This window comes from Emys orbicularis, chromosome 8 (genome assembly GCF_028017835.1).
Source record: "Emys orbicularis isolate rEmyOrb1 chromosome 8, rEmyOrb1.hap1, whole genome shotgun sequence".
Classification (NCBI taxonomy): domain Eukaryota; kingdom Metazoa; phylum Chordata; order Testudines; family Emydidae; genus Emys; species Emys orbicularis.
In genome coordinates, this window is record NC_088690.1 from 95,654,812 (window position 1) to 95,672,292 (window position 17,481).

General features: G+C 42.9%; 2 protein-coding genes across 2 annotated transcripts in view; one reads left to right on the top strand and one right to left on the bottom strand.

Annotated features, from left to right (window-relative positions):
- Positions 1-802: 802 nt before the first annotated feature.
- Positions 803-2,026, top strand: GPR151 (G protein-coupled receptor 151). The gene has a single exon (XM_065408830.1). It carries the CDS (start codon positions 803-805, stop codon positions 2,024-2,026), a length of 1,224 nt encoding a protein of 407 aa, XP_065264902.1.
- A 3,672-nt stretch (positions 2,027-5,698) lies between these two features.
- Positions 5,699-17,481, bottom strand: part of TCERG1 (transcription elongation regulator 1) — a 50,102-nt gene continuing 38,319 nt past the window's right edge. The window contains exons 17-22 of the mRNA XM_065410147.1: positions 15,357-15,521; positions 13,896-14,078; positions 12,608-12,787; positions 8,505-8,588; positions 8,124-8,224; positions 5,699-6,878 (exon numbers count right to left, since the gene is read on the bottom strand). Of these exons, the coding sequence (XP_065266219.1) occupies positions 6,677-6,878; positions 8,124-8,224; positions 8,505-8,588; positions 12,608-12,787; positions 13,896-14,078; positions 15,357-15,521 (915 nt within the window). The 3' untranslated portion in view covers positions 5,699-6,676. The remainder of the gene's footprint in view (positions 6,879-8,123; positions 8,225-8,504; positions 8,589-12,607; positions 12,788-13,895; positions 14,079-15,356; positions 15,522-17,481) is intronic.

Sequence of the window (17,481 nt, forward strand, 5' to 3'; positions counted from 1 at the left end):
CCCCGGCTGCCCCCACCCTGGAGCATTTCAACTAGCTGGACGTCGCCTCTCGGGGGCACCACTGAGGACTCCGTTTCCTGATGCGCGATATTTGCCTCGTGCTGCTTGTATTAATGAATTGCTATTCATAGTTGAACTCGTCTCTTGCAGCAGCCTGAGCTGGGGGGGGGGGCTTGGCCGGCCTGCAGGCGAGGGGCCGCTGCAAGGCGACAACGCTCCGCTAATTTCTAGCCCGTCCCTCCGCGATTGAAGCGAGCCTTGCCGTGGCCCAGCCCCGCGGCCGGCCGGACTGTGGGAGCTTCGCCAGCCGGGTCTGAGTCCAAACGCCCTCTGGAGCCAGGTCTGTGGGGTGGGGGGGATGAGGGGCTGCCAGGCTGAGCTGCGGGCTCCCTCCCCGCCCGCTCGGCTAGCCAAGGGGCACCGCCAGCGGCCGGCCCGCCGAGGGGCTCCATGGCAGCCCGGTTCCCGCCTTCTGGGGAGGGGGCGGCGCTTCAGTGGCTCCGCGGGGCTGCCCGGCGGGGGTCCAGGCGTGCTACTGAGCCGCGGCCAATGCGCTCCCGCCGGGGCGTGTCAGGCCCAGCCGCGGCAGGTATATAGCGCTGGGCCAGGCGGGCCGGCTTCGGCTTCCTACACGCGCTGCGCTCCCGCGGCTGCCAGGTCACGTCAGGCGGGGACGATCCGGGGAGCGGGCGAGAGACTGGGCGGGCAGCAGGGGAGCGAGCCCGCTTGGCGCCCGGCAGATCCCCAGCGTGGCTGGGCGTGACTCCCGCGGGAGAAAGTCCCGGCCCCCGGCTGCAGCACCATGAACAGCTCCCTGGCTCCGCAGGTGCATTTCGCGGGCGGCTCTCAGCCCCACGACTCGCGGGAGTGGAAGGCGGTGATCCCCGCTTTGCTGGGCGTCATCTGCCTGGCGGGCTTGGCGGGGAACGCGTGTGTCATCGGCATCCTGCTCTACAACGCCAGGCGAGGGAAACCCTCCCTAATCCACTCCCTGATCCTCAACCTCAGCCTGGCGGATCTGCTCCTCCTGCTCTTCGCTGCGCCCCTGCGGGCAGCCGCTTACTCCCGCAGCGCCTGGACCCTGGGCTGGTTCGTCTGCAAAACCTCCGACGGGTTCCTCCACACGTGCATGGCCGCCAAGAGCCTGACGACCGCCGTGGTGGCCAAGGCTTGCTTCATGTACGCCAGCAACCCGGCCAAGCAAGTGAGTATTGAGCCCCGCACGATCTGTGCGGTGCTGCTGGCCACGTGGCTGGTGGCCCTGGTGAGCTCCTTGCCGCTCTGGCTCTTCAGCACCCTCCGGGAGCTCGCGCCGGGCTCGCCCGCGTGCGTCGTGGCCGTGCCAGCCCCCGCCCGGGAGTTCATGGCTGCCTTTGTCAAGCTCTCCCCCCTGCTCGTGTTCTGCGCGCCCCTCCTCTGCGCCTTCCTTTATTTCTGGCGCGCTTATGGCAGGTGCCAGCGCAGGGGGACCAAGACCCAGAACCTGAGGAACCAGATCAGATCCAGGCGCCTTACACTCATGCTGCTGAGCGTCACTGTCACCTTGGCCGTGATGTGGCTGCCGGAATGGATATCCTGGCTGTGGGTCTGGCACCTAAAGCCAGCAGGCCGATCTCCCCCCGAAGGCTTCCTGGCTCTGACCCAAGCCCTTATGTTCACCATCTCTTCAGCCAACCCTCTCATCTTCCTGGTGATGTCTGAGGAATTCAGAGAGGGCTTTAAGGGCTTGTGGAAAAGGCTGACCCTGAAAAAGCCTCTCCCTGCCACAGACAACCAGGAAATCCCAGCTGCTAACTCTGAGGTTCTCCCCGATTCGGTCCCTTCTCCAGAGCCAGTGATTGCCGAGCAAGAGAAAGAACTCCCAGCTGCCCCTCAGGACTTAGAAAGCCTGGAAAAGAAGGAGATGCCCGTCTTTCCAGATGTAGAGCAATTCTGGCATGACCGAGAAGCAGCTCCCGATGCTCAAGACAATGACCCTATTCCTTGGGAGCACGAAGAGCAAGAGACAGTAGGCTGTGATCAATAAGGTGGTTGGAGACTAGAAAGCTACAGAAGTTTTACGCAGAGGAAGGGTCTTGTCAGTATAGTTTTGTTACTTACCACTGTGCATAAGGGATACTGAAGACATGCAAATAATGTTACACTGATGAAATTCTTACCATTTCCTGTGCTCATTAAATGTTTGATTTCCTAATCTGTTACAATATTCATACTTGCAGTATTATTGTAACCCTGTTGGTCCCTGGATATTGCAAACTTGAAGAAGAGCTCTGTGTAAACTCCAAAGCTTGTCTCTTTCACCAACAGAAGTTGGTCCTGTAAAAGGTATCACCTCACCCACAATATTGGGGGTGTGTGTATGTGTGTATATATGTATATCAGGGCAATGCATTTATAGTTCAAATCCTGACTCAAAAATTTTGGTGAAGTGTCTTCTCTGAAATACTTATGTTTTGCACTTCAGTAGCCAAAATGGAGTTAGTTTTTTTTTTAAAAGGTGTTTTAGAGACTCGAAATTCAGAGAGCAGAAATAAGAAGAACTGACACAAACCTAACGAAGTAGTTCTTCTTAACAAGCAAGGACAAACTAGTGAGCTGAATTTCAGCATCTGTCTAAATGTCAGAAAGCTAAAACATTAGTATTTACAAACATACAGTACAGATCATGTACCTTTTTGAATTTTCTGGTTTAAGTGCTGCAATGACTTCCGTAGAATTCAATAGTTGTATGGAGTGACAATGCAGAATTTGACTGCTGCAGCTGAAATATTTTCAGAAATATTTTTTTATGAGACAACTTAAAACATGCACTGAGGTCTGAAAAGGTAGGTGAGGTTTGCTAACAGGCCAGAGTTGTCTTTCAGAACCAAAACAACAATCCCTTCTTTCTGAATGTGCATTATAGAGATGAAGGTATATTTAGGCACCTTGTTTTAAGCTAGACATGATTTCTCCCTTCCTCAATGAAAATGTTTCATGCCCATTTTGTAAAGCACTTATAAAGTATAAGAGTTGTCAATGTCAGTTTGTTTTCAACTGTGAATAAAAAGTGAAGTTGGTTTGCCTTACTTAGATCCAAAAAATCATTATCTTCAGTTCCCTGAAATTCAAAGGAGACATTTCTTCTAGTTAAGTAGCAGTGAAGGGACTGTTTTATAAAGCTGTGCTGATATGGTCATTGAGATAGTCATAAATTCAAGAGGAATTAATAGAATAGCATTGTATCTTAACATGGTGATCGGTTTCTATGTGAACACTCCAAAATGTAGAGTTGAGAGAATTTCTCACTAGTGCTAAATGCTGTCCTCAAACCTCTCCAGCTCTAGTGAATTTAGCCATTGGTCCTACCTTGTGAATTACCCCAAGTATTTGGAAATAGGAGCTATCCTACTCATTGCAGCAGCCTCAGACTCTCAGCACCAGACAATGCCCATTATGTATCAGACAAGAGCAAACCTTAACATGACTGTATGGTTGTATAGCTTAAAGAGAAAGATGAGGGGTAACTTCATTAGTCTATAAATACCTACACGGGGAACAAATATTTAATAAGTTTTCAATCTAGCAGACAACAGTATAACACAATCCAATGGCTGGAAATTGAAACTAGACAAATTCAGACTGGAAATAAGGTGTAAACTTTCAACTGTGAGAATAATTAAACATTGGTACAATTTAACCAAGGATCATGGTGGATTTTCCATCATTGACCATTTTTAAGATCAAGACTGGATGTTTCTTTACAAGATCTGATCTGGGAATTATTTTGGGGAAGTTCTGTGCTATACAGGTCAGACTAGATGATCTTATCTTGCCTTAGAATCTCTGAATTAATGAGACAGATGTGTTGTTGTCAGGCAGAGTTTGAGCTCAACCCTTTTTTTTCTGATTAACTTTCCAGTGAGTTTCTGAGTCTCAAGACTGCAGCAATGGCTGACAGCGTTTCATCTGTGCATGGGTAGGAGGTCACAACTGTTCCAATCCACTAGTTATCCTAGCCGTGTACCTCCAGTTTAGACTACTTTACCACCACCACACTGGGGCTACACTTAAGTCCACTCAAATTTCAGCTAGCGCACAATCTGGCAGGCCTGCTTTCTTACTAGCTTCACACATTAGATAGAAGGCACCATTACGCCCAAGCAGGGAAGGGCTTTCAGTTGGATTGAGTGCAATTCAGGGTACTGATCTATAAAGTCTGTCATGATTTGGATACCTGGCATCTCAGGATACGTCTACCCTGCAAAGAAAAATCCACAGCTGGCCTATGCCAGCTGATTCAGGCTTGGGCTGCAGGGCTATTTTGTTGCTGTGTAGAAATCTGTGCTTGGGCTGGAACCCAGGCTCTGGAAACCTGGGGTTGGAATAGTCCAAGAGCCTGGTCTCCAGCCTGGGCCCAGAAGTCTACATGGCAGTGAAATAGCCCTGCAGCCCAAGTCGGCTGGCATGGACTAGCAATGGGTTTTTCTTTGCTGTGTAGACATACCCTGAGAGGCCACCTCACTCCCCATGCTTCATTCTGGCAGATCTGACATTCACATACCACTAAATTCCACATTTGCATGGGAGTAGACTAGAAGCAGGTCATTCTTAGTCAGAGGGCCCTTTACATTGCTCATTTAGTGAGATGTTAAGAGGGGATGGGAAGGCCCAGATGGTTTTGTCCAGATATGCTGGTTTACACACCCAATAAAGAGATTTTATAAGTATAGTGGGGGGTGGGGTGCACTATTAGTACCGTGCTTAAGGTTGTAACTTGATGTCAAATTTTACAAGATCTTACCTATGACCCACTATAGTTTGTGTGTGTGTGTCTTAAGGAGGAGCTGGGGAGAACGTATCACTTTTTTATGCTTTTGATTTTTAGGTTTTATTGCTAGTGCATTTATAGAAAAACTGATTAAATGTTTGCTGCTTAAACACATTTTTGCAGTGTTAATTTGGGCAAAATTTTCTTAGATCTGTCTGTGATCTGGATTCTCTGAGTTCTTGGAATTTAGATCATGTCAGTTTGTGTGTGAGAAAAGTGCCTAACATGGGAGGGCCTATTAGTACTACTGTAAAATACATGTTAATAAACTATGTAAGAGGAGAATTTTCACCTTTACCTAAACTTCATGGGTAATACAACTTTGTTAAAACTACAGAAAGTTGAGATCATATTCTAGTGAACAAGACCCCCCCAGCTGGCAAGGAGTTAGCCACTTGATTTTTTGGGACCTGGAGCACCAGCAGTCTCACATAACAGCAGTCCAACAAAAATTCATGACAAACCGATTTCTCTCATTCCAAAAATCTTTTTTTGGAGAAAGGAAGGACGAGTCAAATGGAAGAGAGCTGTCTCCTATCAGAAAGGTAGGAACCCACCATCACCACAAAGACACAGATTAAGTACCGAAGGAATACTCACTCTCTTTCAACATCTCAAGTACAATGAACAAAAAAGGATCGAGGGATTAAGCAAACATACACAGATTTTGAGATTTTTGCTGTCTTTCAAATTTTGTATTGTATTTGCACTTGAATACGAGGGTCTAGTATCAAAATTTCATTTGTCTACATGATTTATCACTAACTCATTTTGTCTCATTAGGCAAATGGTCTGTTTCAGGATAGCTAGTGTTAGTTTGGATTTGTTGTTGTTGTTAAAGAGACATCTTTGAGATTTAACAAACTTATTAAGCATGTTCAATCCATATATAAAAAGGGTTGGTTTATTGTAGTTCAAATACATAAACTAAACAATCCCAACATTTCAAAATTAAACTTTAGAAACACAAGTTTAACATTCATAACAGGAGTATAGTTTACAAGAATTACCCAGAAGGGAAATCCACAGTCTAATTCAGAAGTCAGTAAAGATCACTTTATGGTAAATAAAAATATGTTTATACAACCGTCCTGTTCTGGGAACCATTGTTATTTACTGTGTTTCCAATTTTGAGCAAAAAATTATCAGACAAATCTTCACTTGGGCAAAAGAAACCTGATTTTGCCTGTACTTCAAAGTGGGTGGGGGGAGGGGGGAGAAATAAAGCAGACCCGTGAACAAATTCAGAATGGTGTTTAATTTGGTCTCTGTGGGCCTAATTCTTCACTCACATCACTGTCACTCTATAGACTTTAATAGACTTTATTTGCTTTCACCCTTGTAAATCAGAATTGAGAATCAGACCCTTTGTTTTCAGATTTAATATTTTTTTTACTGTTGCCTTCAGCACTCAATAGTTTAACTTGAGACAGTGTTTTGTCTGTTAAAACAGCTGAACTTCGGTAACCATTAGGAGGAAATTTGTGGTACTTGTGTAGTTTAGTTCAAACCACAAATGTCAATCATCCTTAAGACTTGCATATATAACACTGCTGAAAAGAATGCCTCCAAATATCACTGACATCCACACCTCATATACAGATATTCCATTGTTCTGAGATCTAAAATTACTAGACACAGCCTGCATGGTTGGGATTTTTGTCAGTCATGCCACACAAAGAAAAGCATAAATATCTTAAGTGTTCTCTTTGCACAGAGACCATTTTATGTTCACAAATGCTGCTGCTTCCTCTGTTCCTCACATCGTTTTCAATAGGTTCACGGTAATGTAGATGTAAAAACCGGACAGATGGCTCATGCAAGCTTTTGAATTAACAGACACCCCATTGTGAGAGTATTTCATAATTATTTTGTTGTTCGTCTTGTAGGCTCTGAAGCTGTGGGAGGTGGAGGGGGACCTCGGCGGTCCAGGTCATCTACATAGGATACGATGAGCTTGCGCCTCTCCTCTGGCACACAGTCAAGTACCAGATAACGCTTGTCATTCTGTAAAATCTTTTCTACATCTTTCAGGTGCTGGTCGGATTCTTGGATCAACTTTTTGGATCTGAAATGAAGTATAACAGTTACCATCTGGGCAGCTGTCTGGGAGCCTACATAAAATGCGTTGGGAATCTTAGTCCAGTTACTGGTGGTAGATGTCCAAATTACAAAAACTACCCGCACCATTAGAACCTCTCTTGACAGTGTCAGCAGATAGGTCAAGCGCTGAAAGGGCATAGAGACTGAGCTATCCTCTCACCTATACAGATGCCCCATCAGGTCAGGGGTGAGGCACATTGGCAGGAATGCGTGTGTAAAAAATCTTGCACTGCCACTGCCTGTGCTGTATCTGTTCTGTGGATAAACAGAAGACTTCAGTCTTAATGGCCGCCAGAACCATTTATCAGCATTAAATGAACCACAAAAATGTAAAAATAAGAAAAAAATAATCACAATTGAAATTAAGCACTCAAGAAGAAGCAAACTATTAAAACATGGACGTTAAATTCCCAGTTGCAGCCCAGTTTGATTGATGCATCAATCTGGCTACCGCATCAATTTCAGACTGCAATTCAGCCCACTGAGAACAGCAGCAACTGAAATAGAGCTCCAATACTTTACATACAGCACTGGCTGCAAAGGGAAACAAGAAACTGATTAGGATCTAATAAACCTAGTCAGCACCCTTCTACCTCGAGCTCTTTTGCTTCTGGAATGGGAATCTGCCTAGGCCCGTAACATTTTGCAGTAGGCTCCAGACCAGACGGACTTCAACAATTAACTTATTTGTAAAGCTAATACTCAAAGCCCACTGAAGTCAATGGGAGATGTGTTTTTATTTTAATGGGGGTAGGGTTTCACCCTTTGTCTTTTCTCCAAACTCCCACTAACATCACTGGAAGTTTCACTGGGTATTAAGCAGAGTATTCAGCCCTAATTTTTAGGCCTGAACCAAGGATCCTAATTAAACGGTAATTTGGCTTCACTACAGAATGAGCTGAATCGCTTGACAATGTATTCAAAATACCCCAAACAATGCTCTCAAGCAAAACAAAAATCCAAAAAGCCCCTGCTATAGAATAGTTGTCAACACTTGATAATAATCAGTGCAGAAACCAACATACAGTGATGGACCTCTCACTACTATGCAACTTCATAGACAACCTAGTAATCTACAATTTTTGCAGTAAAGCTCCTCAGACACTGGTCTATAAATGTTAAATGGGAGGAGAAAGTGAAATTCAGTTCGTCAACACACTTAAGGTACAGTAAAGAAAAGTCTTTGCTCTTCTAAGACACTGACACACACCTGTACGTTATAAATTTGGTCTCTTTCAATAGCGTTCTGAAGTCAGCTTTGGCAGTAATGTATTTGTCTCTGATGTACTCTTCAAACTCCCTTTGTTTTTTCTGCATGAAGAAAAAGAGTAATACCATAGAAAATGTGACGGTAGATTATAAAGTACTTCATATTAATTTACAGTGTGTAAGAAATAATTTTATTATAACTAGTTTAAAGAGCATTACAGAAGTGTTTTTTAATTAAGATTTTTAAAAAAGCAAATATCTGATTGACACAGTGATATAGTTATATTCGTGTGAAATGGAATCCATTTCAACAAGCATTCACTCTCTTTTGCTTTGAATATCGTGGGAAGGCTAGTAGCAATGAAGCAAGACAATTTCTTACCCTGTCACTGGAAGAGAACTTAATGCACCTGGGATCTTCTTTAATGATTTTTTTCACTTCTTTCCATGTTGATGTTAAAGTAATCTTTCAAAAGAGGCAAAAACAGTTCAATATTGCAAATTATATTTAGAGTCTAAGCATACAGTACATATGATCACTTTCCCGAGAGTCCTGAAATCCTCAAGCATAAGGGGGCAAACTAAGGACATAGTAACAATTTTCCTTTTTGAACTCTTGTTTTCTGTAAACTGGTGGATTTTAAGAGAAAAGTCCTCACAAAATTATGACAGTTTCTTATAGTTTAAATTCTAACAGTTCTTCCTAATGCATATTTGGATAATTTCAACAGCATGTTTGTATGCGTAAAAACAGCAAAGTATAGAAGCCCCAGCTCAAAGTCAGATATTCATCATTTTAATTTATTTTAGTCTACCATATAAAAAGTGATTAGAATATTAGATACTCCTCTAACCAATATTTAATAAAACTGCCTCCTGAGACTTGAAGAAAGTTATGATGAAGCCAGAATGAGATAAAAGGGAGGCAAGAAGTCACAAAATAACAAAGAAAGGAGAGAGAGCTTTAAATAGCATCGGTATAGAGTTGAAAGTTAAGAATGAATTTTGTAGTTAAGATAAAAAAGACAAGGTGAAGGATAGCATTCCGGAGGCTTGCCCACCGCTATTTATTAAGACAAGTTATTGGGTAGGTAGGAACAAAGACAGAAGATTAAAATGCTCAAGACATTAAGGGACTGTGTCATAATAGAAAGTGTCAAATAATGCAACACTGAAGAGATGTGGAAAAGCCAATGGAAAATGAATGACGGTCACTGACTACAAAAACGAAACCAGGTTCAAGAGCGTGAAAAGACAATGTGAAAATGGACCACAACATTCAAGGTGGTTACTGTGGTATAACTGGTTAGGTGAGAAAAAGATTATTCTTTCCAGCATTCCCTTTTTTAGGGAAGTGAGGAAAGTTGGTGTGGGAGAAAAAGCCTAGGGAAGAATTATTATTGAGAACTTTAACTACAGAAGGTAAAGCTAGAGGATGCAAGTCAGAGTCATAGAGTTTAAGGCCACAAGGGACCACTAGATCATCTAGTCTGACCTCTAATACATTGTGACTGACCAGTGCACAAGGACCCCGCAATAGCAGAGCAATAATTAAATGAGATATTATCCAGATAATCCTGGCAAGGATCCTGTATCCACACGCTGCAGAAGAAAGCAAAACCCCCTCAAGGTCACTGCTAGTGTGACCTGGGGGGAAATTCCTTCCCCAACCCCACACATGACGACCAGTTAGACTCTGAGCACGTGAGCAAGAACCAACCAGCCAAGCACCTGAGACAGAATGTTGGTGCCACCTCAGAGCCCTGGCCCGTCCTGTCCAATATTCCATCTCCAGCCATGATCATTCCTGCTGCTTCAGAGGAAGGAGATAAAAAAACCCTCCCAGAATACTGGGGGACAAAAAATCCCTTCTGGACCCTTGCCAGTGGCCAGCTGAAACTCTGAAACATGAGCTTTGGGAACATACCAATGTATCATCACGAGCAACCCTGTTATACAACTGCACTCATAAATTTGTCCAGCTCTCTCTCAAAACTAATTACCGTATATACTCGTTCATAAGCCGAATTTTTTTAGTAAAAAAGGGAAGCACCAGAGAAGGGGGTCAGTTTATGAACAGGTATAGAGAGGGAGAGGTGGGACACAGCCCCTCCCCCCAACAGAGGGAGCAAGGAGAGGCAGCACAGCCAGAAGGGAAGAGGCGGGGCCAGAGTCTCTCCGCTTCTGGCCATGCTGCTCTCCCCTCAGCCTCTGAAGCAGCTGCAGCTCCGGGGCTGGCAGGCTGCAGCCGTGCTGCTCGGCCCCGCCCCCCAGAGCAGGCTGTGGCCGTGCCACCCGGAGCACACTGCGGCCGTGCCATCCGGCCCAGCCCACTGGAACATGCTGCGGCCGCACCGCCCCGTCTGCCGGAGCAGCTCCAGCCAGGTCAGAGACATCCTCCCCTGGCCCTCCCCAGATAAGGTGGGAAGGGATGGGATGGGGAGAGTGTGGGGGTCCTGGGCTAGGGGGTGGGGTCATGTGGGGGGTGGTCACAGGGGTTACTCCCAACTCCCAGCTACTCCCCCCCAAAAAATTTCCCCACCAGTTGCTGTCCCGGCCCGTCAGGGTAAGCAGCTCGCACACCGTGACACTTTGTTTACTTAGGTATATTATATTATATTATATTATATTATATTATATTATATTATATTATATTATATTAAACCTATCTCATAGAACTGGAAGGGACCCCGAAAGGTCATCGAGTCCAGCCCCCTGCCTTCACTAGCAGGACCAAGTACTGATTTTTGCCCCAGATCCCTAAGTGGCCCCCTCACGGATTGAACTCAAAACCCTGGGTTTAGCAGGCCAATGCTCAAACCACTGAGCTATCCCTGCGGACACTCGAGGTAAACAAACCATCTCGACCCACCAGTGGCTTATCCTGATGGCCCAGGAGCCAAAGTTTGCTGACCCCTGAATTATAGGGTCGGCTTATGAATGGGTTATAAAATTTTTCCATTTTTACTTATCCATCTTGGGGTGGGGGTCAGCTTATAAACGAACCGGCTAATGATCGAGTATATACGGTAAGCTGTTTGTCCCTACCACTCCTACTGGGAGGCTGTTCCAGAACCTCACCCTTTGGATTGTCAGAAACCTTCTAATTTCCAGCCTGAATTTGTTCACGGCCAGTTTATATCCATTTGTTCTTGTGTCAACATTGTCCTTTAGCTTAAACAGCTCTTCACTCTCCTTGGTATTTATCCCCCTAATGTATTTACAGAGAACAATCATATCCCCCCTCAGCCTTCTTTTTGCAAGACTAAATAAGCCAAGCTCTGCCAATTTCCTCAGATAGGCCCTCCATTCCCCTGATCATCCTAGCAGCTCTTCTCTGCACCTGTTCTAGTTTAAATTAATCTTTCTTGAACATGGGTGACCAAATAAGGTCTGATCAGTGCCTTGTATAATAGCATTAATACTTCGCTATCTTCAAATGCCTGACCCAATACACCCAAGGATTGCATTTGCCTTTTTCAAAGCCACATCATATTTGTGTCTCATAGTCTGTGATCGACCCACACACCAGGTCTCTCCTCCTCTGTCGCTTCCAAATAATCAGCCCCCAGCTTGTAGCAGAAACTCTTATTATTAGACCTTGCACTTTGTACTACTGAATTTCATCCCATTTCTGTCACTCCAGTTTTCAAGGTCATCCAGATTTTCCTGTATAATATTCCGGCCCTCCTCTGTATCGGCAATTGACTCTCAACTTTGTATCATCAGCAAGTTTCATTAGCACTCCTACTTCCTGTGCCAAGATCATTAATAAAAATATTGAATAAAATTGGTCCCAAGACCGATCCTTGAGGAACTCCACTGGAAGTTTCCCTCCAATCTGATCATTCACCTTACAGCACAATTCATTGCCTTCTTCTTCTCCTTTTAGCCAATTCCTTATTCATCTTACAATACTTGTACTGATCTGCATCTTCCCTAATTTAACTAATAATTTCCCATAAGGTACCCTGTCAAATGCTTTACTAAAGTCCATGTATATCAGATCAAATGCACTTCCTTATCTACAAAATCAGTTATTTTCTCAAAAGAAGGAACTCTAGTTAGGCTGGTATGATCTACCTTTGGTAAACCAATATTGCATTACATCCCAGTTACCATTTACCTGTATAAATTTAATTACTCTTCTCGTCACAATTTGCTCTAAAACCTTTTATAATATGGAGGTCAGACTAACAGGCCTGTAATTGCCCAGATTCCTTTCTTTCCTCTTTAAAATACACTATTCTCCAGTATTCTGGTACTTCCCCCCCCCCCCCCCCCAACAGATTTATTAAACATTCTTGCTCCTTGACTAGCAATCTCATGGTCCCCCCGATTTGAGGGCAGTAAGCTCTTATCAGAGAGAAGCACCATATCAGATAGAAACGCTTTGAAGTTTTTCTTCCACCTCATAAGTGGTCATTTCCATTTCTAGACACGCATTTTCATCAGCTGTACTGCCTTCATGCACAAGTCTCTTACCGCTGAAGTTTCATCCAGAAGTTGCCTAAAATGCTCCCTCTTCTTTTTGGTAAGTGCTTCAATGTGTTCATTAAAAAGCTTCTCTTTCTCTTCTCTTTCTAGCAGAGAGCCAGATTCCCACCGATGATCTTTTCGGAGCGTCCTCCTAGTATCGGACCATGACACATCTGAAGATCTCACCTGATACAAAAATTTACATTTTACAAAAACTATGTTCTCTCTGTTTCATTATCAGACAATTCTTCAAACACTTAGCTTCTACTTCATCAACTTTTATCTGAATTAAAACTGCATTTGGTAAGGGGAGTAAGAGACAACAACAACTTTCATGCAGTTAGCCACTGTCAAATGCCAACCTCATGCTGCAGAGTCTCACTGTGCAGCAGTTCAGATGGAGATAGGATGTATCTATCTGGAATGCTCTGCCATTCTCTATAGAAAAATCAGGATCCTCCCCTATGAATAATATACTGTATTAACCATATATGATCTAGAAGAGCAGCCTCTGAGATACATCATAATCAATTCCTACCAGCCACTGGGCACTTTAATTAGTGCAATGTTTACTCTCTGGAATCAGAAACAACCTCCAAGGAGCTCCTGCCAAATCTATATTACCTGCATTATGTCACTAGCAAAGATATTGGGTCAACAGAAACCAAATTTATATACTGCACCTTCCCCCCCGCAAAAGACAACAGGACTGGAATCTGTGCTCAACCACCACCCACCTTTCAGGTATGCCCACATCTTAGATCAGCAGGCAAGAGGTTCCCCTTACATACCACGAGATTCTCATCTCACCAAGCCTGCCCTCTTAGGAAGTGCTATTTCAAGGGTTGGATCAACTAGTGCAATAAAGTGCTCTCTGAGAAGTGGAAAGAGCTGGGTCAGATGCTATATTGGGGGCATGAGTCGGGCAGATAAAACGAGGTGAGGAAAATGCTCTTGAATCAATAAATCTCCATTTCCAACATGTGCATTAGAGTTTCTAGTACAAAGTATTTACAATTTTAATTGCCTTTTTTGGTAATATTGTAAGAATGCACTTGCTGGATGAAACCTCAGACACCAACTGTAAGGCTGAAGCATATTTTTCCCAGCAAGACAAAAATCCTGAAAAAATAAATGTATCATGGAAACAGAAGTTTAATGACTACAAGTGCTAATGTGCTGCTGTGTAATCAGGGAACTTATTTCTATATTAGTGTAACAATTAGATGAACTGTTCTGGCAAAGATAAAGTCCTACAGTAATCAAATGAGACAGAGAAGTGTGCAAGCCTCACCATATCAGATAGAAGCGCTTTGAAATTCTGGATAGCCTCTTCTCGTTTGTGCTGTTCACGTTCTCGATCGATTTCCTTGGTCTGCTCAGAACGAGCTTTCTGAACCTCCCTTTCTCTTTCACGCAAACTTGCCTCAATGCGAGCCTGCCTTTCCAACTCCTTTTCCTTTTCGGAGTCTAAATTCTGAATCAGAAGCAAGAGCATAATATTTTCCCATTAACAACATATAAAGAGGTAGCATCTTTCATATTTTGATTAGCTAGTCAAACAAGTTAAAAGTTGAACAGTTAATGGAAACAAGAGGATGAGTATCATTAAACAGACTGTCATTTATGAAATAGGTAAAATGAAATACACCACTTCTGAACTACCAAGGTTTGTCTGCACTTAGGGCATTTTTGAAAGAATTCCTTCTGTTGCTAACACTGACTTACCGGCAGTGTTAGCAATGTTGAGAGCCATAGTGTAGACAGGGTGCTGGCTGGCAACAATAAAAGCTAATCTTGCTAAAGATTTTATTTTGTGAACTTAAAGTGGAGGAAAAGCTCAACAGCGGTATTAAAAATGCTGTGCTTCAAAATATCAAAGACCATTCAACCATTTGTATCTGGCTATTGTAACATCCTTAAAGAGACATGCCTCAACCCATCCCACGGAGGAGAAATCAAACCTCAAAATGATTGTCTGAATGATGAGGCTATTCAGTTCAAGTACAACAGATAAATCTTGTGTCCATCCCACCTCTTTGGGACAGATGTTCCCCTCCTCCGCTCATGCACATGAAAGCAAAGGAGTGAGCTGAACTGTATACTGCTTTTGAGCCCCCAAAAATCTCATCTTCTAAAAATAAATATTCAAAACTAATACAACTGAAAGAAAGAGAGGGGAAAGTGATGTTGTCTGATGGACCGTGCACTGGACTGCTATGACACCCTGAACAAGTCACTTCACCTTTTTGCTCTTTATGTAAAATGGAGATAATCCTTCCTTTATAAAGTGCTTTGAAATCTATGGATTAAAACCTCTATATAATAACTAAGTGACCACTGCAGGTTTGGATCTTCACTGGATGGGAGTTGGGGAAGGAAACAGATCAGAGAGCAGCCACTTTATGAAGCATGCTCCCCTGTGTAGCGACAAACTCAACTGCAAACTGCTGTGGAAATTAATGCTAGTTAGACTATTTTTAACTTCTCATTCATGGCATTAGCTCCTTGAAGAGGCAGGTAGGAACATGAAACAGAAGTGGAAGAACCAATGGAGGCACTGCATATGAACCAACTGGAGTTCAGTTGAAAGGAAACCACATGAAAGAAGGAAACCTCTGCTGGTCTGGTTGCATTCCATGTGTATCACTATAAAAGTGATAGCATTACAAGTCTCTCAAACTGCTTAACTATATTAACAACAGTGTAGATAACAGTGAAAGTATTACCCAGCACCTAACTATTACACACATACCTTGGCTATTTTTTCAATGTATTGTTTAAAAAGGTCTTCCCTCTGTGAAGAGCTATCCACTGCTTTGTAACGGGGGTCAGTCTCTACTTTGTCCTTCACTTTGCTCCAACGAGACTGACTGTCCAAGTGGTGATTAGACAGTAGTTCAAAGAAGTCCATTTTAATCTATATTTTAAATAGAAGATATAGGAAGAAAAACAATTCATGAGTAACAGGATTCCTGAATGTTTGCTAATAGAAAAAGAGGCAGACTTACCTCAACGAAGCGAACTATATGAATTTTACATACTAGAACATCAAAATCGCTAAAAGTATATTGAATTTCAGGGTTCATTACCTCTAAAATCCACTTCCACTTTGGGTATAATTTTTGTGAAATATATTAAAACAGGAACACTAGGAAGATTATCAAAATCTAAGATGAGCTGTATATCTTAAAGAAATATTCATCCGCACTCTTAGTTTTCTTGCTCTACTCTAATTTAAGCTTTCTTGTTGAGCTTTTAAAATATAATCCCTCCAACTTCTGTACTGCACAAACCAGTATTTCAGGGCAACCATGATACAGAAGCTAGTTAGATTTTAAGCAGAGCCCTAATTAGGTAGCGCAAATACCCATGGGTTCATGCCTCAAGTATACAGTGGATGGAGGTATATACTGTATCTGCGATTAAACAGGAAACAGTACAAAGACCTCCTATTTAAGGTCAATAGTGGGATTTTAGTTACATTTCATTAAACCTTTTTTAACTGAACAAAGTTATACAGAACTTACGTATATAATGATTAAGTCTAGTCTTAAGAAGACAGATATATTCAAAAGTGGTGCCCAAATGCTGTAATTCAGCAGTTAAATTTAAAATATATTATTCACGTATAAACAAATATTTGTAGCTACTTCTTTTAAAAAATGGAAATGGCATGTTACATATAATAAAACCCTCAACACTGTACATAGCTACAACATTATGGAAGACTAATAGATCTGGTCCGATGCTAACTTTGGACCTCAGGACAGAAGAACCAAACTAGCGATACAACATCGCATCAGCAGTTGCAAGGGCAGCTACTGTTCAGTTAGTAAAGATTTTTAACCCTGGGGTGGATGTTCCTCCATGTCCCTTTTGGGATCTTAGGATTTTTTCTTTAATTCCCACCACTTCAAACCCTCAAGGCCCTGGCATTTAAGCCACCATCTTTCTCAATCAAGAGAACAATCCTTCCCTTGAGAGGCAAGTTGACATCACTTGTTGAAGGGCTAGAGGCCACTGAATAGCTCAAAGCACTCTCTACCCAGGGTTAAGCATGCTGCCTTCACAGCACTACCAACCCCTGGTGGCATAGGAACAAGACCATAAGTAGTTCCTTTGCTGCAGTATAATACTACTACCTAGCTTGGGCTGGCTTGGCTATATATTTTGCCCTCCCCCAAAAGTCTCAGCTCCCACATACAGAGGTTAACAATGGGAGTTCAAGACTAATGTAAGGCTATCAAAGTGTGTGCCGCCTTATCAGCTAACTGAAACCTTCCAGGTCTCTTAAAATGACATATATATATAGTTATTACCACATATTAGGGTAAAATGAAGATCAGAGCCAATATTCTGCAGGCTTCCCCACCGATGAACTTGGCTCTCGACAGTGTTTTTATTGCTTAAGTTTGTAAGAGTCTTTATGGACTTTTCTGTGCTATCTCAAGATAGGAGACAAGTACAATAGAGATTAGGAAACAACTCCTTAGTGTTACAGTGAAGAAGTTTGTAACTCTTCACCTACAGTACTGTAACTCTATCTTAGAGTGTTGAACAAGATGCAAAGCAAAACCTTATACTTATTTTATAAAATGCTGTATGTTGTTCCAGAATTGCTCTTAAATAAAACATGCAAGCAGTATCAAGATACGAAGCTTTCTAAGCCATGAGCATTAGGAACTTACATTTAAAATGTAAAACAAGGAGTTCTAAGATGTTATCACAGAAATCTATAAAAGTAAGGGTATCTTATTGGTCGAAGTGTAAACAGGAACACCCTTTTGTAATATATATCTGCACAGAGACAGAGACAGTATTTCTGCTTCCTTTTTACACTGGTCACTGGCTATTCATTAATCCATCCCGAGAGCCCG

Coding starts and splice junctions, on each gene's coding strand:
- GPR151 (XM_065408830.1), top strand. CDS start 803: ATGAACAGCTCCCTGGCTCCGCAGGTGCATTTCGCGGGCGGCTCTCAG.